This window comes from Macaca nemestrina, chromosome 13, assembly GCF_043159975.1.
Source record: "Macaca nemestrina isolate mMacNem1 chromosome 13, mMacNem.hap1, whole genome shotgun sequence".
In the NCBI taxonomy this organism is placed as follows: Eukaryota; Metazoa; Chordata; class Mammalia; order Primates; family Cercopithecidae; genus Macaca; species Macaca nemestrina.
Window position 1 is genome coordinate 61,487,710 of NC_092137.1, and position 23,305 is coordinate 61,511,014.

At 37.9% G+C, this 23,305-nt stretch overlaps 1 protein-coding gene across 5 annotated transcripts in view; it reads right to left on the reverse strand.

Moving 5' to 3' along the window:
* The window catches only part of LOC105465104 (ubiquitin specific peptidase 34), a 286,477-nt gene that overhangs the window by 60,843 nt on the left and 202,329 nt on the right, over nt 1-23,305 (reverse strand). For 3 of the 5 annotated variants that reach the window (XM_071076772.1, XM_071076771.1, XM_071076769.1), the window contains exons 42-50: nt 21,304-21,487; nt 20,729-20,892; nt 14,812-14,877; nt 12,305-12,451; nt 12,153-12,209; nt 11,973-12,050; nt 11,492-11,586; nt 3,612-3,784; nt 602-755 (exon numbers count right to left, since the gene is read on the reverse strand). In XM_071076772.1, coding sequence (XP_070932873.1) covers nt 602-755; nt 3,612-3,784; nt 11,492-11,586; nt 11,973-12,050; nt 12,153-12,209; nt 12,305-12,451; nt 14,812-14,877; nt 20,729-20,892; nt 21,304-21,487 — 1,118 coding nt within the window. The remainder of the gene's footprint in view (nt 1-601; nt 756-3,611; nt 3,785-11,491; nt 11,587-11,972; nt 12,051-12,152; nt 12,210-12,304; nt 12,452-14,811; nt 14,878-20,728; nt 20,893-21,303; nt 21,488-23,305) is intronic. The other 2 variants (XM_024787781.2, XM_071076770.1) reach the window with 2 other exon arrangements.

Consider the following 23,305-nt stretch of genomic DNA (forward strand, 5'->3'; position numbering starts at 1 on the left):
GAATGAAACTATTCTGCTAACTGAAAATCAATTAACAATTGTACATTTTCTTCAAAGCAATATCCCCAGCACTTAGAACAGTGACTAGCACACATATAGTACCTATAGGCTAGACCCTACCTAACAATATCTGAAGACCAAAAAACAGGTACTAGGGACTGTTTAATGACTTCCAACCATTAACCTGATAAAAGGATAAAAAGAAAGTGTGTGTGGTCCTCCCAATAGGAGGTGAAGCAAGCAGAGCATGCAGGTAACTTCTAATGGCACATATAAGGCTACCCTGTAGAAGATATTCAATAAACAGCTCTTAAATTAATAGAGAAGGTAAGAGTTGAAATGTTGTCTATAAAGCTCCTAAAGTTGTCTGCAAAACTGTGTATTCATTTCTCTGAGGAAAGGATACAAATTCTCAAGAGTTAAAAGATCTGTATGTTTAAGAACTGATTTATACTGTCTGTTGAAAGTTTTCATTTAAAAATTTTGTCTGCCTCATTTCCAACTTTTGTAGAAAGTTTTTAGAAAACTAAGCACTGAAAACATTTCAGAAAAATACCATAAGTTCTTAAAGAAAAAAAGTTTTGAAATATTTAAAACTCACCATTTATTGTTTTTATAAGCATGAGGATTTACTATATCTCTGATAAAGCTATAATAGTGTCCACCATCTGCCGTTCCTGTGTGAACAGTCACTCCTATCAAGTCATATTCATAGCTCTCTGAGTCTTTTGAATGATCATTGACTTCTTTAAAACCTGAAATGATTTACATAGAATGGAAATAATTTTCCAAACTTCACAACAGTTACTTAGAAGCCCTTTTTATAATAAACTTTATTACAATATTTTATTTTATTAACACCATTTTAATAAAATAAAAATGATTTTCCCAATGTCACAACAGTTACGTAGAATCACTTTTTATAATTAACTTTACAGAAATAGGCACAAATAGTTTGTATGTTAAATATGTACAAAACAACTATTTGCTAGTCATTCACCATCTTTAGCTTAGTACCATAAAGGACATATTATACAAACCACTAGTAAAACAACCACGTGTTAGTACATAATTATGGACAACTTCAATATAAAGTATAAATATAAAATATTTTTGTTTAATCTGACTAGTCTTTTGAAATAGGTAGTATAAAATGCTCCATTCTATTTAATCTTTACTAGGAGCAGGCAAACAAAGGACCTAAAAAGGAACTGGCATACCTCTTTTATTCTCATGTTAAGAAAAGTGGTTTAAACATGGTTTGAACAGTTGGCCAAAGAAAGGAGAACGAAGCATTGTACTGGCAGCTTCCAAATACATATCAGTTAATAAAAAACACTATGTATTAGGAGATTTGTGTAGGCAGAAACAAAATAAAGAAAAAGGTACACTTCCTATCCCCAAAGATATAAAATCTAAAGGTAATAAAAGATACTGAGGAAAAAAAATATAGAATAGTCTAGCAAGTTTAAAGACGATGTATGATTTATGATCTGTATTCCCACCACCACACAGAAAGGAAAAAGTAGAATATGGAATAAGGAAATGACGAGACTTGGCTGACTTGAGGGTACAGTCTGAACTGGAACATGAAGAGATAATTAGGTAAGAGAAGCATATGACTCAAGGTGTCAAGGCAGTGGCTGAGGAGTGTAGATATGCTTACAGAGGCAGTGCCAGGATCTGACTGCATCACTTGTGGCCTAACAAATTCCTTTATCGTGGCATAAATTCTGCTATCTCCACAAGTGGAAACATCACAAGAAATACAATGAAGCACAGCTGTGAGGAGGTTCTGCTATACTTTTTCAAAAAAAAAAACATTTTTTTTTTCAAATAGATGGAGTCTTGCTCTACCATCCAGGCTGGAATGTAGTGGCATAATCATAGCTTACCGCAGCCCTGGACTCCTGGGCTCAAGTGATCCTCCCATCTCAGCCTCCCAATAGCTGTGACTACAGGCATGTGTCACTGCACCTGGCTAATTTTTTAAATGGTTTAATAATAGGTCTAAAAAGTAGGATGTGCCAGGCACAGTGGCTCATGCCTGTAATCCCAGCACTTTGGGAGGCCGAGGCGGGCAGATCGCGAGGTCAGGAGATCAAGACCATCCTGGCTAACACAGTAAAACCCCATCTCTACTAAAAATACAAAATAATTAGCCGGGTGTGGTGGTTGGCGCCTGTAGTCCCAGCTACTTGGGAGGCTGAGGCAGGAGAATGACATGAACCCCCCCCCCCCCAAAAAAAAAAAAAAGTAGGATGTATACATACAATGCCCACTTCTTAACTTTGCCTGTCATCTCTATTGGGCCATGCCTTACAACTTATTTTTACTTTTTTGAGACAGAGTCTCGCTCTGTCACCCAGGCTGCAGTGCAGTGGCAGGATCTCAGCTCACTGCACCCTCTGCTTCCCTGGGTTCAAGTAATTCTCCTGCCTCAGACTCCTGAGTAGCTGGGATTACAGGCATGTGTTACCACATCTAGCTAATTTTTTTGTATTTTTAGTAGAGACGGGGTTTCACCATGTTGGCCAGCCTGGTCTCGAACTTCTGATCTAAGGTGACCGCCTGCCTTGGCCTGCCAAAGTGCTGGGATTACAAGCATGAGCCACTGTGCCCTGCCTTCTACAAGGTATAAATATACCCAAAGCCTAACAGTAATAATTCCCTCTCTTAACTCTGTATTTCTTTACAGCTATAGTTACCATCTTCTCTACTCTCTTCAAGGAAAGTGTATGTCTCCTGAAAAAATAGTGTGCATTCATTGCTTACACCTCTCATCTCCCATTGAGTGAGGGTAAAACATTTATTGGATACTCATTAAGTGCTAGGCACTGGAGTTAAAGATTATAACATGGTTCTCTTTCCTGAAGCTTAGCGTACAGTGTAAGTGGCTTCTCCAAACCTTTAAAATTTTAATCAGAACTCTTTATACAAATAAACGTTGCCAGGACCCTAGTTTAGACAAAACAGAACTTATTCCTAAAGAAGGAAAAATGAGCAAGAGGCCAGGCGTAGTGGCTCACACCTGTAATCCAAGCACTTGAGGAGGCCGAGGCAGGTGGATCGCCTGAGATCAGGATTTCGAGACCAGACTGCCCAACACGGCGAAACCCTGTCTCTACTAAAAATACAAAAATTAGCTGGGCCTGGTGGTGCATGCCTATGGTTCCAGCTTCTTGGGAGGCTAAGGCACAAGAATTACCTGAACCTGGGAGGTGGAGTGAGCCAAGATCGTGCCACTGCATTCCAGCCTGTGGGACAGAGCAAGATTGTGTCTCGGGGAAAAAAAAAAAAACACACACACACATACACAAAACAACATAAAAAGACTCACCCCACGAGATTTAAGCTCCACAAGAGCGACAACCATGCTTATCCTGTTCACCACTGTGACTCCAGTAAGAATGTCTAGGAACATAGTCCTAGTAGATACTAAATATTTACTGATTAACTGACTGAACGCACGTCATTGTCTTAACAAACATTCTCCCTTCTAAGATTCAATTTGTGTTAACTATGTAGTTGATGAAAACTTTGTAATCATGACTACCTTGTTATGGAGATTGACAATAATCACAAACAAGAGAAATAAATGGAAAAATCACCTTCTTTCCTCTCACTCTTTCCCATAAGAAAATCTTCTGTATAGGGTGTCATGTCCAAACGTAATGGGAAGGAAAAGTGTGTATTCACTTTCTCTTTCATCATCGTGACCATATTAAATGTGTATCTCATAGTATTGAAACTCAAAATGCGAGGCAATTTCTTAAAACATGCCCTGAGAGACAAGAAAAAAATTAATAAAGATTACTTTTCACAAATACTTCAGTTGGTTTGATTTCTGTTATGCTATATCCATTTTAATTTTCAACTCAGAGTTAAGAAGTATAGTAATCCCCCTTATCCGCAGGGGATACCATCTGAGACTCCCCGTGTCTGCCTGAAACTGAGGACAGTACTGAACTCTATATACACTATGATTTCTCTTAAACAGACATACCTATAATAAAGTTAATTTATAAATTAGGCACAGCAAGAGATTAACAACAAGTATTAACAAAATAGAACAATTATAACAATATACTGTTCACAATTTCACAGATTTTAGCAACCTCATCAGATTTTTTCTTTCCATATTCTGGATAAAGTTTAATTTATAAATTAGGCACAGCAAGAGATTAACAAGTATTAATAAAATAGAACAATTATAACAATATACTGTTCACAATTTCACAGATGTTAGCAACCTCATCGTATGATTCTTTTTTCTTTTCATATTAAGTTGAGAACTTTAAGGCATTTTACAGCTTCTCTTTGGCAAAGCCCAACTGTTATGATCACTACTCTTACACTTTGGTGCCATTAAGTAAAATAAAGGTTTCTTGAATACAAGCAGTGCAATACTGCAAAGGTAACCAAAAGGGCTACTAACAGACTAATGAACAAGTAGTGTATGCACCATGGACATAATAGAACAAAAGGATGGTTTACATCCCAAGTGGGGACTGTGCCAGATTTTATCATGCTACTCAGTCCAGTGGGCAATTTAAAACTTAAGAATTATTTTTGAAATTTTCTATGTAATATTTTCAGACCTTCCTTGTCTGCAGGTAAACAAACTACAAAAAACGAAACCACCACACAGAAGGGAAACTACAGAAGTATTCTAAATAACCTTCTTATTAAAACTATACAGTCAGTCCCTGAGTACTAGGCAGCAGCACTCGTGCTCACCCTTTCCCCACCGCCCACCACTGAAGGGCAGCCCGATGCCTGGCAGCGCCCTCTAGCACCATGTCACAGAGCACAGCCCCCACGATGCAGGATTAGAGTCCGCAAGGCTCCTGGGTAGAATTACACTTTAGCAATAATAGGAATGGGAGCAGTGTTCCAGCCTTAGTTTCTACTTCTACTGGTGACATGGAAAAAGGACTGTTGGATGCCCAGCATGAGTCTAGACAGAATAGCTCCAAGAGTTCTCACTGTGACAGGATACCTCGCTCACAGACATCAGAATATATCAACAGAGCTGCTGAAACAGACAGCCATAGCATTGGAGAGAAAAACAGCTCTAAGGCTGGGCGTGGTGGCTCACGCCTGTAATACCAGCACTTTGGAAGGCTAAGGTGGGCAGATTGCTTGAGGCCAGGAGTTCGAGACCATTCTGGCCAACATGGCGAAACCATGTCTCTATAAGAAATATAAAAATTAGGCAGGTGTGGGAGTGTGCACGCCTATAATCCCACCTACTTGGGAGGCTGAGGCTGCAGGAAGCAAAGATCACACCACAGCATTCCAGCCTGGACAACAGAGCAAGACTCAAAAAAGAAAAAAGAAAAACAGCTCTCAGTCTGAGGAAAGTTACGTTGAAAGAAGGAAAGAAGTTGAAAGCATCTTCAAAAAACACCTCAGACTGCACATAGGATTGGTTGAGTTAACCAGAAAAAAATCCCCCCCCTCCCCCAAGGAGTTCCTCTCCTAAGGGCTTGCTGTACATTAACGCATATAAGTTTTACAACAATCCTATAAGGAAGGTACTGTTACTCTCTCCTGTTTATAAACACCCCACGTGCATGGCCACTCTCAGCATGAGAAACACAAGCATCATGAAGAAAGGGGGGCATATTCTCTGCAAAATTTCTGAAGATTTTTCTTCTGTCCTGGCTGTTCTCTCATTTACTGGCCACTGGATTGGGGATGTCTATCAAAAGGTGACTGACAACCTCCACCCAGCACCTTTTCATGAAGAACTGGAATCTGGCTGTTCATTAATGGGACTGTATTTGAGCTTGCACATAGTTAACTGAAGAGCTGTTATGAACCTTGTATGGCTGCATCACTTGTGTTTATGTGCTCTATAACTGCTGCATTCCTAATTTAATAAAATCAAAGAATAGACACTAAAATAAGGCTGATGTATAATTATACTTATGGGATCAATAGGCAAGTCAGACTGATTAATATCTACTGTAAAAACTTGGTAGTACATTTTCACTGGATATTAGATATAAATACCTGAATATAAATTATTTTACTAGTCCTGATGTATGTAGTATTTTAAAAATTATAACCTTAATTCAGTTAAAAAACTATATTTCAATGAGTTTTGAATAGTAACACTGTTTTACTAGTTTTGAATAGTAAAGAATGAGTAACACTGATATTAAAATCACTACTTTAAGGAGTTTGTTCAAAATAAATACTGTGGCCTTATATTCCACTATTATAGAAAATATTATTTAATTTCCCAGCACTTTGGGAGGCCGAGATGGGCGGATCACGAGGTCAGGAGATCGAGACCATCCTGGCTAACCTGGTGAAACCCTGTCTCTACTAAAAAATATAAAAAACTAGCCGGGCGAGGTGGCGGGCGCCTGTAGTCCCAGCTACTCAGGAGGCTGAGGCAGGAGAATGGTGTGAACCCGGAAGGCGGAGCTTGCAGTGAGCTGAGATCTGGCCACTGCATTCCAGCCTGGGCGACAGAGCCAGACTCCGTCTCAAAAAAAAAAAAAAAAAAAAGAGAAAAAAAAAAAAAAAGAAAATATTATTTAATTTAAATGAATGCAGGTTGTCTACTGAAGATTATACATAACTATGCTAATTTTTCTTAATAAACAGAAGCCAAGATATAACTACAAACTCAGCTGTATCGTTTATATGCTAAACTATCCTTGCTTTTGCAGTATAAAGTCTTCAGCCTCTGATTATTAGGTAATCACCTTGGATGATGAGTCAGCTGCTCAGAATCTTTTTACTCTTCATCACTCTGCATTTGTGAATTTATTCCTATCCTTTGTTCTCAACTTTTGTGTGCTCTTAAAAATCAGCTTTATTCTAAGCAAATCTGTGTCTACTTTAAAAGACTGGAAATGAAAAAAATCTTTGCCAAATCCATCAGATTACTGTATTTACATAAGGTTTAACATCAAATGTCATAAAAGCTTCTTGATGAAACCAGGACTGTTCCCCATTTGGACATTTTTTTCTTTCTACAGCATTCTTGTTAGAAAGGCTGCCCCCTTGATATACTGTATATACGTGACTGTGCATTTGTTTCATCTTTTCATACTTAATTTGGTTGTTAAAATAAATCAAACATTTTAATTTAAAAAAACCAGCAAACACATTCACGACTTTTTCCATTCTGAAAAGATTTTCCTATGTCAAGATAAGAAAAATAAAATGTTATGGTAAACTATGGTAAACACCATGATAAAGACACAAAAGGGTACTATGGAAGCATGAAAATGAGTCTCATCACACTCTGGGGTCAAGGAGATCTTTGGTTCAGAGTTTTCTTCCCTAAATAAAAGGAATAAAAATACTTATTCTTGTGAACCAGAATTGCAAAGTCTGGTTGTAATCCCTTATTAGATGAATGACGCTATATAAGTTACTTAACCTCTCTGAGCTTAATTGCTGGGTTGTAAAATGGAGACTGAAACATGGCCTGGCAAACAGCATTCAGTTAAGTGTCAACTGCTGCTACTACAATAACAATAGCAGCAGCAGCAACAGCAGAAAATCAACTGATCATCTAAATCCTATATCATAATTAGCAATATGTTCAATTTAAACAAACAAAAATATACAAACTTTGATATACAAAAAAATGAATTTTAGGGAGTAATTTTTCACTGCATACAAAAATCAAAAGAGAATTTAAACCAAGAGCACAGTCAAAAATAAAAAAAGTATGAATTTAGGGAAACAAGGAATGACAGATGTTACAGGCAGAGGGAATAAAACATTCAAAACTTCACTATTTTAAATTATTTGGGAGACTGGCAAATGAAGTATAACAGAGTCAAACGTATGTAATGACAGAGTATGAACTTCTTCCTAACAATTCTGAAGAATAACTAATGAGCTTGTGGCATGGGGTGAAAGCATGCATTGTGTCAATAAAAGAGATGAGCAGATCCGGAAAGACTGGAGGACAAGTGATAAGCACAGAAAAGCATTCTAAACCAAGATGACAAAAATAAAACATATCACTAAACTACCTTCTGGAAAAACCCAATGCTTTTATTCAACTGTCATTTTCTTAGTTTACAATGTTTTGTCAGTAGCGTATCAGTAAAAAATTGGTATTATGGTGATTGATAAATTACTCAGGTAAAATGAATAGACTGAGAAAACCAGAGGTCTGAAGATAGTGCAGAATATGATCCTACTGAGGATAATAAGCGCTTTGTTCACTTCTTCAATTGGCCCATTTCTGTTGAATATTATGTTAGTACAGAGATACAAAAGTATGGTAAGAACAAAAATGACTGACTACCTGGGAGAGATGTGACAGGTATTTCAGAAAAACAGCAGAATCTTATCAGTCAAAAGAAGGAGGTTATCAAGAATGATGGATGTATTCAATACATTTATTCCAATTAGAAAGAGATTCTCCAAAGAACTTGACTCAGACCCTTGATGATCTTTTAGCGACTCATTTATTATATTGCTCTACAACAGTTAACTTTTGACTGACTCCATTATATATCTGTCCCTAACTCTTATCCTAACCAAACTCTCATCAGATGAGTTTGTCTTCTTCGTGTAACAACTTGCATAGCTATGCTTTCATTTGACTATGTCCACCTAACAACTTGTCCAACTACACCTCTTGAAATTGGAAAAATGAATACCATCCCTTTCAAATAAATACTGACCTGGAAAACCTCCTCTTAAGCAACTTCAGTGTCTTATTGTATAATGACTTTTTATTCTCTGCCTTCAAACATGCTCAGGTATCTTTCATCTAGAAAAATCCTTTGAGCCCCAAGACTCTTTCTAGCTACTATCTTCCTTGCTGTCTTGCTGTTTTTATTGCCTTTTTTTTTTTTTTTTTTTAAAAGACGTAGTCTTGCTCTGTCACCGAGGCTGGAGTGCAGTGGCATGATCTTGGCTCACTGCAACCTCCACCTCCCAGGTTCAAGCGATTCTCCTGCCCCAGCCTCCCAAGTAGCTGGGACTACAGGTGTGAGCCACCTCAACCAGCTAATTTTTGTATTTTTAGTAGAGGCAGGGTTTCACCATGTTGGCCAGGCTGGTCTTGAACTCCTGACCTCAGGCAATCCACCTGACTTGGGCTCCCAAAGTGCTGGGATTACAAGCATGAGCCACCGTGCCCGGCCTGTTGCCAAACTTTAAAAATGAATCATTTATGCTTGATTCCATGTGTCCCGACAATGTTGCTTCTATTCCTATAATCTGACAAAACACATCACTAAACTACCTTCTGGAAAAACCCAGTACTTTTATTTAGCTGTCATTTTCTTTCATCTCTGTGAATTACGTTAATTGATTATTTTCTTCTTGAGATTCTCTTCCCAGTTTTCGGGTTACCATTTTATCCTGATTTTCTTTCTTTCCTTGTCTTTCATCTGTCACTTTGTCTTCTGTACTTTTAGGTTGGCTTAGCTCTTAAGTCTTTTCCAACAACTACATTATTTCTCAGGCAGATATTCTGATGGATTCAATCACACAGATAAATCTAAAACTGGGATGGCAATAATTTGATGCCATCATGTTACCAATCTTATTTTCCACTACTGTTCCATGTGAATACAGTACTTAAAAATGCAGGCTGACCTAATCCTAGATTTTAAGCACATTCAAGGCCACTTCTATTTCTCAGCATTTGCTCCTAGAAACTAACTGCATAAGACGCTCTTTTCAATTCAATTTCTATTTGTCTTTCAATATAACATTAAAATGTTTACTCAACTACTCTGTCCTAAACTTGCCATTTTATGGCTCTTAAGAGCCTTTTGGCCAGGTGCAGTGGCTTCATGCCTGTAATCCCAGCATTTTTGGAGGCTGAGGTGGACAGATTGTTTGAGTCTAAGAGATCAAGACCAGCCTGGGGAACACGTCAATCATGAAATAATAATTAATAAAGAAAACTAATGCACGTTTGGCATGCATTAGTAAAACAAGTACAGCAATTTTTATTTTTATTTTTTTGAGACAGGTTCTCAATTTATCGCCAAGGCTGCAATGCAAAGGCACGATCATGGTTCACCGCAAGCTACCTCCCAGGCTCAAGTGATCCTCCCCATTCAGCCTGCCAAGTAGCTGAGACTATAAGTGCATGTCACCACACCTGGCTAATTTCTAAAATTTTTTGTAGCAACAGTGTTTCCCTATGTTGCCCTCCTGGGCTCAAATGAACATCCTTGAACTCCCAGAGTGCTGGGATTACAGATGGGAGCCACTGTATGTGTAAGGCTTCAAATTTTTATTTGAAGACCACTAAATTGTTATTTTACAAGAAATTCTACTAAAAACGAAAGCTGAGGAAGACTATTTTTGATCAATGTACCAAAAATATAGTATCCAAAAATAACAACAATACACTGGAAAGAAGAACCAGCTTGAATGTATTATAGTATAAACACTTATTTAACACTCTAACTCAACAGTTATTAACTCTCAAATCTACCTCTACTCTAGACCTCTCATCAAGCTCTAACCATAACAGCCAACTGCCTGCAGGACCTTTCTACCTGGATGCCCCAATGAGAACTCAAATTCAACTTGATTATCTCCCTAAAATTTGCTTATTTGTATCTTAGGAATCAGCATTGGGAAAGTTTCTTTATTCTGTGACTCCATGTTTTCACATGTAAAATGGGAATAATAACTGCATCTATTGCAAAGAAATGTTGTGAGGATTAACTGGATTAAAGTTCTCAGAACAGTGCTTGCTAAACAAAAAATACTCTGGAAAGGCTAGCTAGTACAAAAGTCCCTAGTTAGCTACTACGGAAAATTCCAAAAATAAATAGTTCATAAGTGGTGTGGTGTTCTGAGTATCACGATAAAATCTTGTACCATCCTGCTTAGGATGTGAATCATCCCTTTGTCCAGCTTATCTATGCTGCAGACACTACCCACTTACTGGTCACTTAGTAGTTCCCTTAATTATTACATGGACTATCATAGCATTGCAATGCTTGTGTTCAAGTAACCCTTATTTGAGTTAATAATGGCCCCAAAGGGCAAGAATACTGAGCTTCATTTGTAATTTAAACTTTATCATAGGTATGTTATGTACAGCAAAAAGCAGTACATATAGGGTTCAGTACAATTGAGATTTCAGACGTCTATTGTGGGGTCTTGCAAAATTTCCCGAGGATAAAGGGGTCCACTGTATTACCTAAGAAAATGCCACAAAAGCTAGACATCTGAGACTCGATACAGATAATGATGAAAATGATCAATGTACTTATTGTCCATGTATCTGCTCCCCAAAATCTACACTGTTTCAAGTTGACTGATTACCACTTTCATACAGCTCAGTATATGTCAAAATAAATGGTGATTCACTGAACAACTAGATGAAAAGTTGCTCCACGAGACTGAGCTCCATGCAGCTGATTTTACCCTAATCATATAATTTCCATAAAAATTTAATCTTAGTTTACCCTTAGTTTGTGTTCCACATCTATGGTGAAAACAGTAAAAATCATTTGAAAAAGCATACCTTTTTTCGGCTCGTACTTTCTTCCCACAATGAGAACAAGTATACATGTTATCACCTTCCAAAGTGTCTTTTATAGTAACTTCATCAAGAGATTCCTGTGTATAAGACCACATTTAAAAGCTTCACATGATTGTTTATACCATGCAAATATACAAAAGGTGGCAATTACAATTTTGGCAGAATGCTCAAAAAAATTTTTTTTAAAAGTAAATTCTTAAATTTTAGTATACTGTTTTTCCTCATACTAAGATATTCTACGAATCTTAGCAACTTTTTTGAAGGGTTAATTAAAAATTTAAATTTTGATTGGGCAAAAAAGAACTTTATGGTTGATCCTTAATTCTTATTTGAATAGTACAGTAAGAAGAAAATACATAAAAACATGAAAAAAGTTTAAAAATATCAAGATGACAAACATAAACCCACTATACACAAATAGTTAAAAGCATAAAGTAAAAAAATTATGTGCATTATTACTCACATAAATGTTCTTCATATCAGCCACTTGGCACCTCACAGTATAAAACTCTTCAGCAGTTTGACTAACATGTTCACAATCCTAATCAACAGACATAAAAAAGTTAGTAAAAATTAGCAAATTATAATATAAATGAAAATATATTAAGAGCCCCAAAAAGTAAAAACCAGGTATAATACTTACCAAGGATACAACATTGTTTGTAATTACACCTCCAAATAAACTTTTGACAGTATTTTTCTTTAACATAAAACAAATAAAAAATATGAAACTAGTTAAAACACAGGCAAACTTGTTCAAATTTCAAAGACACTTTTCAGTATTCTGATACTAACCAGTTCTGGAGACATTTCTTCGATTTTGGTAATCAGATCAGTAAAAAATTCTGTCATATCTTTCTGTTCCCCAGTATTCAGAGGCTGCTTATCCATGGTGTATGTTTTACAGAAAGGTCTAGGATTATATGCTTTGCATTCACTCTCCTGCAAAGAAAAAGAAAAGGGAACATTCTAAGTGTCAGATAAAAATAAGAAAATTACAGGTTCTTCAATGAACGCATAACAAAAACAAAAGAACAGGTAGTAAATCTATGAAGTTAGTTTTAAAATGGTCTATTTCTTTCTAATTTTCATAGCATTTTTAGTTTAATGGTCTTGGTGCTAGAAGATTCTTAAATTACCTAGGATATATGTATTTTCAAGTCAAGGAATTTATAGGAAGAAATCTGAGATTCAAATGAATCACAGCCGGGCGCAGTGGCTCATGCCTATAACCCTAGCACTTTAGGAGACTGAAGCAGGTAGATTATGAGGCCAAGAGATTGAGACCATCCTGGCCAACATGGTCAAACCTCGTCTCTATTAAAAATACAAAAATTAGTTGGGTATGGTTACGCATGCTTGTAGTCCCAGTTACGCAGGAGGCAGAGGTTGCAGTGAGCCGAGATCATACCACTGCACTCCAGCCTGGCAACAGAGAAAGACTCCATCTCAAACAAACAAACAAACAGAAAAAAACCACTCACATCTATATTGCAAAGCATAAAATATAAAATCTTCACAGGCTGAATAAACTTTCCCAGAGATTGAACTTTAATAGCTTTTAAAATAGTCATTTAAACCAGCAATTTTCTATTTGTCAATTCGAATGGCATTTCTAGCTCTGTTAAAAGGAGACTAAAGGCCAGGGGTGGTGGCTCATGCCTGTAATCCCAGTACTTTGGGAGGGTGAGGCGAGCGGATTGCTTGAGGCCAGGAGTTCAACACCAGCTTGGGGAACATAGTGAGACCATGTCTCTACAAAAAATAAAAAAGATAGCCAGGCATGGGGGTACATGCCTATGGTCCCAGGCGGTGGGGAAGTGTCGAGATTGCCATGAGATGAGATGGCACCACTGAACTCTAGCCTGGGTGACAGAGTGAGACCCTACCTCAAAAGATAAACACAGTAAAAAATACAGAAAAAAGTAGGACACAATCCCTGTCCTCAAGATGTAACAGGTGAGAAAAGTAACAAATATATGAGGTAGAAACAACAAAGAGGAATGGTGACTTGGAATCCTCCGGTTAATCTGTGGAATAGATGGTCTCTTACAGAGGTGAAAACCAAGCTAACTCTTGAAAAATGAACATCAGAAGAAAATGGAGAAGAGTGATGCAGGTAAGAAACAACAGCAAAAATAAACCCACAAGTAATGAAACAGCAGGGTGATGGGCTCCAAATGGAGAGGGATAAGATAGGAGGTTGAATGAAGGGTAGGGGCAAAAAACCCAGGGGGTGTGTGCCATGGTGATGAGCTTGAATACCATTCTGTTCCTAATGAAGCAGCACTCAAGAGTTTTAAGCAGGGGAATGATATTGTAAGATCTACTATCTTTTTAAAAGACTGATCATTTTTATAGTTTTAGGCATTGTAATTAAGGGATAAAAAGATAAATCAGCTAGAAAGCTGCAAGCATAAAAGGGGAAGACCTTGTGACAGAAAAAGGATGAGACACAACAGATTCTTCAAAGGACAAATTAAGAGAATAGACAACTGAAATAACTTTTAAAAGTTATTATGACAAATAACATAACTGACATACAGCCCCGGGTATGGTGGCTCACGTCTATAATCCCAACACTTTGGAGGCCAAGGCGCAGATCACTTGAGATCAGGAGTTCAAGACCAGCCTGGCCAACATAGTGAAACCTATCTCTACTAAAAATACAAAATTTAGCCGGGCATGGTGGTGTGTGCCTGTATTCCCAGCTACTTGGGAGGCTGAGGCAGGAGAATCACTTGAACCTGGGAGGTGGAGGGCTGCAGTGAATTGAGATCACGCCACCGCACTCTAGCCTAGTTGACAGAGCAAGACTCTGACTCAAAAAATAAATAAATAAATAAATAAAAGAAAAAAAAGTAAGAAAAAGGAAGGTACATAGTTATGACAAAGCCAGTTCAAACGAGCTCCATTTAATGTTTTTAGGTTCTGTTACAGGGTATACCTAATTCGTTTCCCTCCGTGTTTTTTTTTTTTTTTTTTTTTTTTTTTTTTAAACAGAGTCTCATTGTGTCACCTAGACTCGAGTGCAGTAGTGAGATCTCAGCTTGCTGCAACCTCTGCCTCCTGGGCTCAAGCGATCCTCCCATTTCAGCCTCCAAAGCAGCTGGAACTACAGGCATGCACCAGCACGCTTGGCTAATTTTTTGTAATTTTTTTTTTAGTAGAGATGGGGTTTCACCATGTTGCCCAGGCTCATCTCAAGCTCTTGAACTCAAGCCACCTTGGCCTCCCCAAATGCTATAATTACAGGCATGAGCCACAGTGCCTGGCCTAGCCTCCATGATTCTTAAACATACCATTAAATATGTAAACATTTTCTGAAGCTCCAGAAGAGTAGTCTTGTGCTTCATATCCTCTGAATACTGAAAATCATGAGAAAACACCATTAAAAACACAGACATGATAGTAGTAAATTAGGCATTCTAGCAAAGAAAGTCTTGCAATTGTGCACTGTATCTGTTTTCATTCTTTTGGCTATATAAAAGAAAAACACTGACACATTCAATTCTTTAGTAATTATAGCATTAAAAATTGTAATACTTTGTTACATAAATACAGCCATCATTATCAATCATAAAAGGAAACTTAAGAGAGATTTTTAAAAATCACTTTCTAGGTTAACACTTATTTCGTACAATGCTGATGATTTCCAAGAATGCAAGAATGAAAAACACTTCAGGTGCAATCAAAGTTGTCTTCCACAAGTAAACCTACACATTAAAAAAAATACATTTGAAATATTAACCAATGACATCCCATCATCATTTATTCATATCGTTACTCTTTCTGGAACAGTATATTCTTCACAATGAAGACGAATATCAGCCAGGATGTTTGAAAACTGTCTAAACATTCAACTATCAATAACTCAAATTCAGGAATCTGGCTAGACTCACACATTTGAGACTTAGTATTGAACACCAAGCCTTATCGGAAAGATCCATATTCATGCAAGGTACTTACTAGACATACCCTACCTCACTCAAGTATTAAATCTATAAAGTAGGTATTATCCTTATTACAAATTATTACCTCTCATAACTTTGAAAGTCTTGTGGAGTAATAGGCATCCACATGTCAAGAGTATATATTAGTTATTTTTGCCAGCTTTATGGAAGTAAGACTGCAAGTAATATGGCTCTGCTGTTTAGCAGCTTATAATCAAATTGAGGTCAAGATATGGACTAAAACAGAGATCTGCTCAGCATGTAATTACTATAAAATTATATATTAAATGCAACAGGAATTGAATAAAGGGAATCAACAAAATTGGCAAAATAACTCCAGTGTACTCCTGTTATATGAGAGGCTTAATATTCCATATTATGAAAAAAGTCACACAAAATTAAATTTTCCAATGTATCAAAGCATTGATTCAGAATACAAAAAAGGTCAGGAATAAAGACCTGGATTTATATTTTTATTATTCAAGAATAAAGTATGAGTTAGCTCAAGGAAAGAGCTGCCTAAATTTATTGAAGTTAAGCAACAATGAGGGAATTTTACTTAATGTGCAATTTTAAAATAAATACATAGCCTGCATCTATATGTATTAACTACCTAAAAAAGTGTGTTCACATCCATGAGGATGGCTATTATTAAAACAGAAAATGACAAGTGTTAGCAAGGATGTGGAGAAATTAAACCCTTGTGATGTAAAATGGTGTAAGCCCTGTGGAAAAGGTAAGACTATTCTTCAAAAAATTAAACACAGAATTCCCATATGATCCAACAATTCCACTTCTGGTATACACCGAAAACTAGTAAAAGCAGAAACTCAAACATGTTTGTACACCCATGTCCATAATAGCATTATTCAGAACAGCCAAAAGGTGAAAGCAATCCAAGTATCCACTGACAAGTGAAAGAATACACAAAATGTGGTACATAAATACAATAAATTATAATTCAGCCTTAAATGGAAAGAACTTCTGATACATACAACAGCATGGATAACCCTTGAAGATACCTTAAGTGAAATAAGCCACTCACAGCCAGTCACAAAAGGGCTGATACTATATGACTCCACTTACATGAGGTACCTGAAACAGGTAAATTCACAGAGATGGAAAGTAGAATAGTGGTTGCAAGGGGGTTCAGAGGGAGAATGGAGAGTTAAGTGTTTAACAAGTTTCTGTGGGGAAGGTGAAAAAGTTCGAGATGGAATGGTGGTGATGGCTGCAAAATAATGTGAATGTATTTAATCCTACAAACTGTATATATGTATAAATGGTTCAAATGATGAATTTTATGTTGTATGTATTTCACCACAATTAGAATATATGTAGCTTTCTTTAAATTTTCTGTGAGCATCAGAAAAGGGAACAATAGAAATAACTGAAGCGTTCATCTTAAGAATAAAGTGCCCACTTGACTAGAGTACTTGCCAGAATCATATCAAATTCTGTTAAGAATTTTTGACTGGGCACGGTGGCTAAAACCTGTAATCCCAGTACTTTCAGAGGCCAAGGCAGGTGGGTCACGAGGTCAGGAGTTTGATATCAGCCTGGCCAAGATGGTGAAACCCTGTCTCTGCTAAAAATACAAAAATTAGCCAGGCACCTGTAATTTCAGCTACTCGGGAGGCTAAGGCAGGAGAACTGCCTTAACTCGGGAGGCGGAGGTTGCAGTGAGCTGAGATCACGCCACTGCACTCTAGCTTGGGCAACAAAGCAAGACTTCGTCTCAAAAAAAATTTTTTTTCTATGTACATAGCTCTACATTTTTTTTTTAACTGTTTACTCTTATTTTAGATTCAGGGGTACATATGCAGGTTTGTTATACAGGTCAACCGTGTGTAACGGGAGTTTGGTATATAGATTGTTCTATCACCCAGGTAATAATAGTACCAATAGGTAGTTTTTTAATCCTGATCCTCTTCTCATACTCCACCCTCAAGAGGACACAATGTCCATTGTTCCCGTGTGTCCATATGTACTCAACACTTAGCTCCCACTTATAAACGAGAACATATGTTATTTGGTTCCCTGTTGCTGTGTTAGTTCACTTAGGATAATGGCCTCCAGTTCCATGCATGTTGTTGCAAAAAGACATGGTCTTATTCTTTTAAACAGCTGCATAGTATTCTGTGCTGTATATGTACTACATTTTCATTACCTAGTCCACTGTTGATGGGCATGTAGGTTGATTCCACATTTTTGCTATTGTGAACAGTGCTGTGGTAAACATGCACGTGGATGTGTCTTTACGGTAGGATGTTTTATATTTCTTTGGGTATATACCCAATGGGATAGCTGAGCCGAATAGTAATTCTGTTTTAAGTTATTTCAGAAATTGCCAAGGTGCTTCCAACAATGGCTAAACTAATTTACATTTCCACCAGCAGTGTATATGCATTCCCTTTTCTTTGCAACATTGCCAGCATGTTATTTTTTGACTTTTTATTAACATCTATTCTGACTGGTTTGAGATAGTATCTCACTGCAGTTTAGTTTCGTATTTCTCTAATGATTAGTAATATCGAGCATTTTCTCATATGCTTATTGGCCGCATGTATGTCTTCTTTTGAAAAGTGTCTGTTCGTGTCCTTTGTCTACTTCCTTTTTTTTTTTTTCTTTTTATAGATAGTCTTGCTCTGTGACCTAGGTTGGAATGCAGTGGCACAATCTCGGCTCACTGCAACCTCTGCTTCCTGGGATCAAGCGATTCTCCTGGCCCGACCTCCCGAGTAGCTGGGACTATAGGCACGTGCCACCACACATAGCCTTCTTTTTTTTTTTTTTTTCTGAGAGAAGTCTCCCTCTTGTCCCCCAAGTTTGAGTGCAGTGGCTCCACCTCAGCTCACTACAACCTCTGCCTCCCGAGTTCAAACAATTCTTCTGCCTCTGCCTCCCAAGTAGCCGGGATTGAGTCACCTGCCATCATGCCTGGCTAATTTTTGTATGTTGGCCAGGCTGGTCTCAAACTCCTGACCTCAGGTGATCTGCCTGCCTCGGCCTTTCAAGGGGCTGGGATTACAGGCGTGTGCCTGGCCAAAGGCCTTTCTTTTTTTTTTTTTTTTGAGACAAAGTCTCACTCTGTCGCCCAGGTTGCAATGCATTGGCGCCATCTTGGCCCACTGCAACCTCCACCTCCTGGATTCAAGCGATTCTCCTGCCTCAGCCTCCCAAATAGCTGGGATTAGAGGCATCCACCACCACGCCCAGCTATATTTTTTGTATTTTTAGTAGAGATGGGGTTTCACCATGTTGGCCAGGATGGTCTTGATCTCCTAACTTCGTGATCCGCCCACCTCTGCCTCCCAAAGTGCTGGGATAACAGGTGTGAGCCACCGCACCCCACGCACAGCTAACTTTTGTATATTTGGTAGAGATACGATTTCACCATACTGGCCAAGCTGCTTTGTCCACTTTTTAATGGGGTTGTTTTTGCTTGTAAATTTAGTTTTTAACTAAAAATACCATTTATGAGACCTACTCATAATCAGCATGTCTGAGTGTTCCTTCTGTTTCTACTAATTCCTAAAAGTGTTAATAGCTTTAAAGGTGGTTATCAATATGAAGAAGAAAAACCAAGAAGCATGACCAAGTTGCCAGCTAGAAAGAAAACCACTGAAAACATGCTTCTTTAATAACAACTGCTTTTATAAGACTATGCAGGTGGGTATACCAAATTTATTCAGAAATATTTCCATAAGCTAAATGAACTAATCATTCAACTACTTTTAGTCATAATGTACAGAATAGATTTTAAAATAATCAATAACTAAAGCCAAAACACCCAGAACCACTTGAGTAAACTATAAACTGGAGACTTTAAAGAGTAACTTAAACATAACAAAGAATTCAGAGAAAGTATATAAAGCACTGCAATACTTAACAGGGAAAAAGAAACCAAGACAAAAGATAACATGATGAGGCCAGGCTTGGTAGCTTTACACCAATAATCCCAGCATCTAGTAAGCCCAGGATTTGAGACTAGCCTGGGCAACACAGTGAGAACCTGTCTCTACAAAAAGTAAAAGTAAAAAAATTAGCCAGGCATAGTGGCATATGCCTATAGTCCCAGTTACTCAGGAGGCTGAGGTGGAAGGATCACTTGAGCTCAGGATGTCAACACTGCAGTGAGCTATGTTCACGCCACTGCACTCCAGTCAGGGTGACACTGAGGCTTGCCTCAGAAAAATAAAAATAAAAAAATCCGAGAGCAAGTATAAAGGAAGTTCATCAAAAAACCCTAAAAGCAGCACAAAAGGCAAACTAAAGAATATCCCATGGTTGGCCGGGCATGGTGGCTCACACCTGTAATCCCAGCACTTTGGGAAGTTGAAATGGGAGGATCGCTTGAGGCCAGGAGTTGGAGATCACCCTGGTCAACACAGAGAGACCCCATCTCTATTTATTATTTTAAAAAACAAACAAAAATAGCCCAAGGGAAAAAAGAATGAAAACTAGAAAGTGAATAAAAATAACATGAAGCAAAGCTTACACAAACAAATTAGGTCCACAATCCGATTCACTTTGAGATAAATATAAAAGAAACAAGCTCAGTGATTCTGGTAATATTTCTCTACTTGGATTCAGGGTTTCCTTATTTTCTCTGTAATAAAAAATATGTATTTATTTATTTTTGTTTATTCTCGTATGTTCTCCCATTGAATGTGTTTTTACTGACAACATGATATTCACTGTATACAGAGTACGTATCTTCCATAGCTGTGTTTTCCTTTGAGAACTAAATTGTACTACAGCATTATGAGTAATCTACTAAAACGTTTTTGTTTTTTTTTTTTTTGAGATGGAGTCTCGCTTTGTCACCCAGGATGGAGTGCAGTGGCACCATCTCGGCTCACTGCAAGCTCCGCCTCCTGAGTTCGCGTCATTCTCCTGCCTCAGCCTCCGAGTAGCTGGGACTACAGGCGCGCACCACCACGCCCGGCTAATTTTTTGTATTTTTAGTAGAGATGGGGTTTCACCGTGTTAGCCAGGATGGTCTCGATCTCCTGACCTCATGATCCGCCCGCCTCAGCCTCCCAAAGTGCTGGGATTACAGGCTTGAGCCACCATGCCCAGCAATCTACTAAAATGTAAAACTATGTAAAATACACATTAGCTAGTTACTGTAATCAAATTTACTCTTATTTATTCACAAATTATTTTTTCAAACAACATTTACTACACTGAAATAAAAATTATCAACAAAATATTAAAATCTGGTTTATAATTTTGATTTTTAAAGTGAGGAAAATTCTACCTTGGCAGTGAAGACAGCCTGTCTTGCCTCAGGTATCATATAAAGTTGCTGAATAGTAGAAGCCAAGTAACAAGTAGCTCCAAGGTTAGTAAGGCCAACAAATCTACATTCAGCACGGACATCTTCATGAGGCCAGTAATCCCATTTATAAGGTGCATGGGCTGCTGAAGAAAGAGGGAGGAAAAGATCCCCCCCAAACTATGAAACATAATGTATTCTGCTTACATTAACAGACTCTACCTCCATTAGTTACCTCGTTAATATATATATAGATTATATATAACTTTTTAAATAAAAAACATGAAAACTAATTTATTCTCTAAAAATTCAAGACTTTTAAAACTTGATTTTACTTGGCATCAAATTACTTTTACAAAAAAAGCCAAAGTATTTAAAATGCATATAAAAAGGTCCTTCACATCAATGTTTACTTTTTAACTTTAATAACACCCTACCAATAATCATTTATAATGTTAAAGTGTGTGAAGAGCAGATTCCTTTGTTTAACAGTGCCCTCAAAATCTTATTTCTGAATTCAAACTGTATAAAGCTTAAAGGAAAAGAAGAATGCTTACACTGCATGTGTTGTGCCATAACCCAGTTGTGTATTAGCCTGTAGTTCTCAACAGACCCCTTTACCATCTCTACTAACAAATCGTAAGCAGCAGCTCTTGAAGAATGTGATTTGCACTTTGGCTGTTGTCGGTCCTTTAGACTTGGCAACAAAAACAGGAGATTGAAGATATCTCTCAAAAATTCCTGGGGAGTAAAGGGAAACATAAGTTATCTAAACTGAGATAATAATTACATTCCAAATATAGTTAACATATAAACAGGATGACAAGCTACAATTAAGCTACTCAAAAGCATATAGCAGCATGATATACCATCATCTGAAAGTCCTCCCTATGTTCATTTCTTAGAAAAAACGAAGGTGGCGAACATCTTTACTCTTCTCTCCTTTTTGATACCTAATCAGCTCATTCTTAGACTTTTCACGTACAATGTTGTTATTTTCTCCATTAAGCGATGTAAAGTTTTTGTTAAGGCCTCATTACTCCCTTGACAAGTCTGACTGGCGCTTCTGCATTAACTTTTCCCTTACTTCACTCTACTAATAAATAATAGCAACAGTAACAGTGGCAAAATCAACAATTTACTCATACTGTTGAAAGGTAGTACGGTAGTACTGTTGTACTTTTTCCAAAATGTAGTCTGAGAAAGTGGGTGCTGGGTTATCTTTTCCACATGTTCTTTTCTAATTGGTCCTTTGCTATTTTACCAAGTGATCACCCTCACACATCCCAAATAGTACTATGACACATTGTTCTGGAGTATAAAACTTCCCAGGGTACTATGCAGAAAAGAGATAACACAGTAAGACTGAGACTCTTGCTACCCACAGAAAGGCAGGCCTTTGCCTACAGTCTGCAAACATCACTGGTAGGTAAACAGCTCCCTACCTTGATATAAAACTCTCTAAGTGAGAACAGTGGCTCACTGTGCCTAACAGGTTTATGCTAAAGACCTGTTTTCCTTTCAGGAGTCTGGAATTTGGGCAACTCTGGTCAGTTTCACAGGCACTATGTGACTACATGACCCACCCTGTGATAAAACCAAGGACTCCTAGGCTCAAGAGAACTTTCTTGGTAGACAATAATTCACACGCGTCGTCATGCTCACTGAGCACATCTTGTGGAACTCCAATGGAAGACAACTCTTAGAAAGTTGCAACTGGGTTCCTCCAGACTTTGACACCTTTTTCTTTTCATGATTTTGCTTTTTATCATTTTGCTGTAATAAATCTTAGCCATGAATATGACTATATGCTGAGTCCTGTGAGTCAGTGAATCAACAAACCTGGGGGTGGGTCAGGGAAACTCTTTAAAGACGTACCAAAAAAAGAAATTTTTGAAATATTTTTCCATAATGACCTCACCTCATTCAACTCACTATTGTTAAAGAATGTGTAATTCATAGTTCTTAGCAAACACAAGTAAGGTTAGCTAGGAAATATGGAAAATGGTTAGGAGCTTTTTTTAAAACAAAAACAAAAAAAGACAATCTCACTCTGTCACCTGGGCTGGAGTGCAGTAGCACAATCTCAGCTCATTGCAACCTCCGCCTCCTGGGTTCGAGCGATTCTCCTGCCTCAGCCCCGAGTAGCTGGGATTATAGGCATCTGAACCTACACCCAGCTGATTTTTTGTTTTGTTGAGACGGAGTCTCGCTCTGTTGCCCAGGCTGGAGTGCAGTGGTGCCATCTCGGCTCACTGCAAGCTCCGCCTCCCAGGTTTACACCATTCTGCCTCAGCCTCCTGAGTAGATGGGACTACAGGTGACTGCTACCACGGCCGGCTAATTTTTTGTATTTTTAGTAGATACCTGGTTTCGCCATGTTAGCCAAGACCCGACCTCCTGACCTCGTGATCTGCCTGCCTCGGCCTCCCACAGGCATGAGCCACCACGCCTGGCCAATTTTTTGTATTTTTAGTAGAGATGGGGTTTCACCATGTTGGCCAGGCTGGTCTTGAACTCCTGACCTCGTAATTCGCCCGCCTCGGCCTCCCAAAGTGC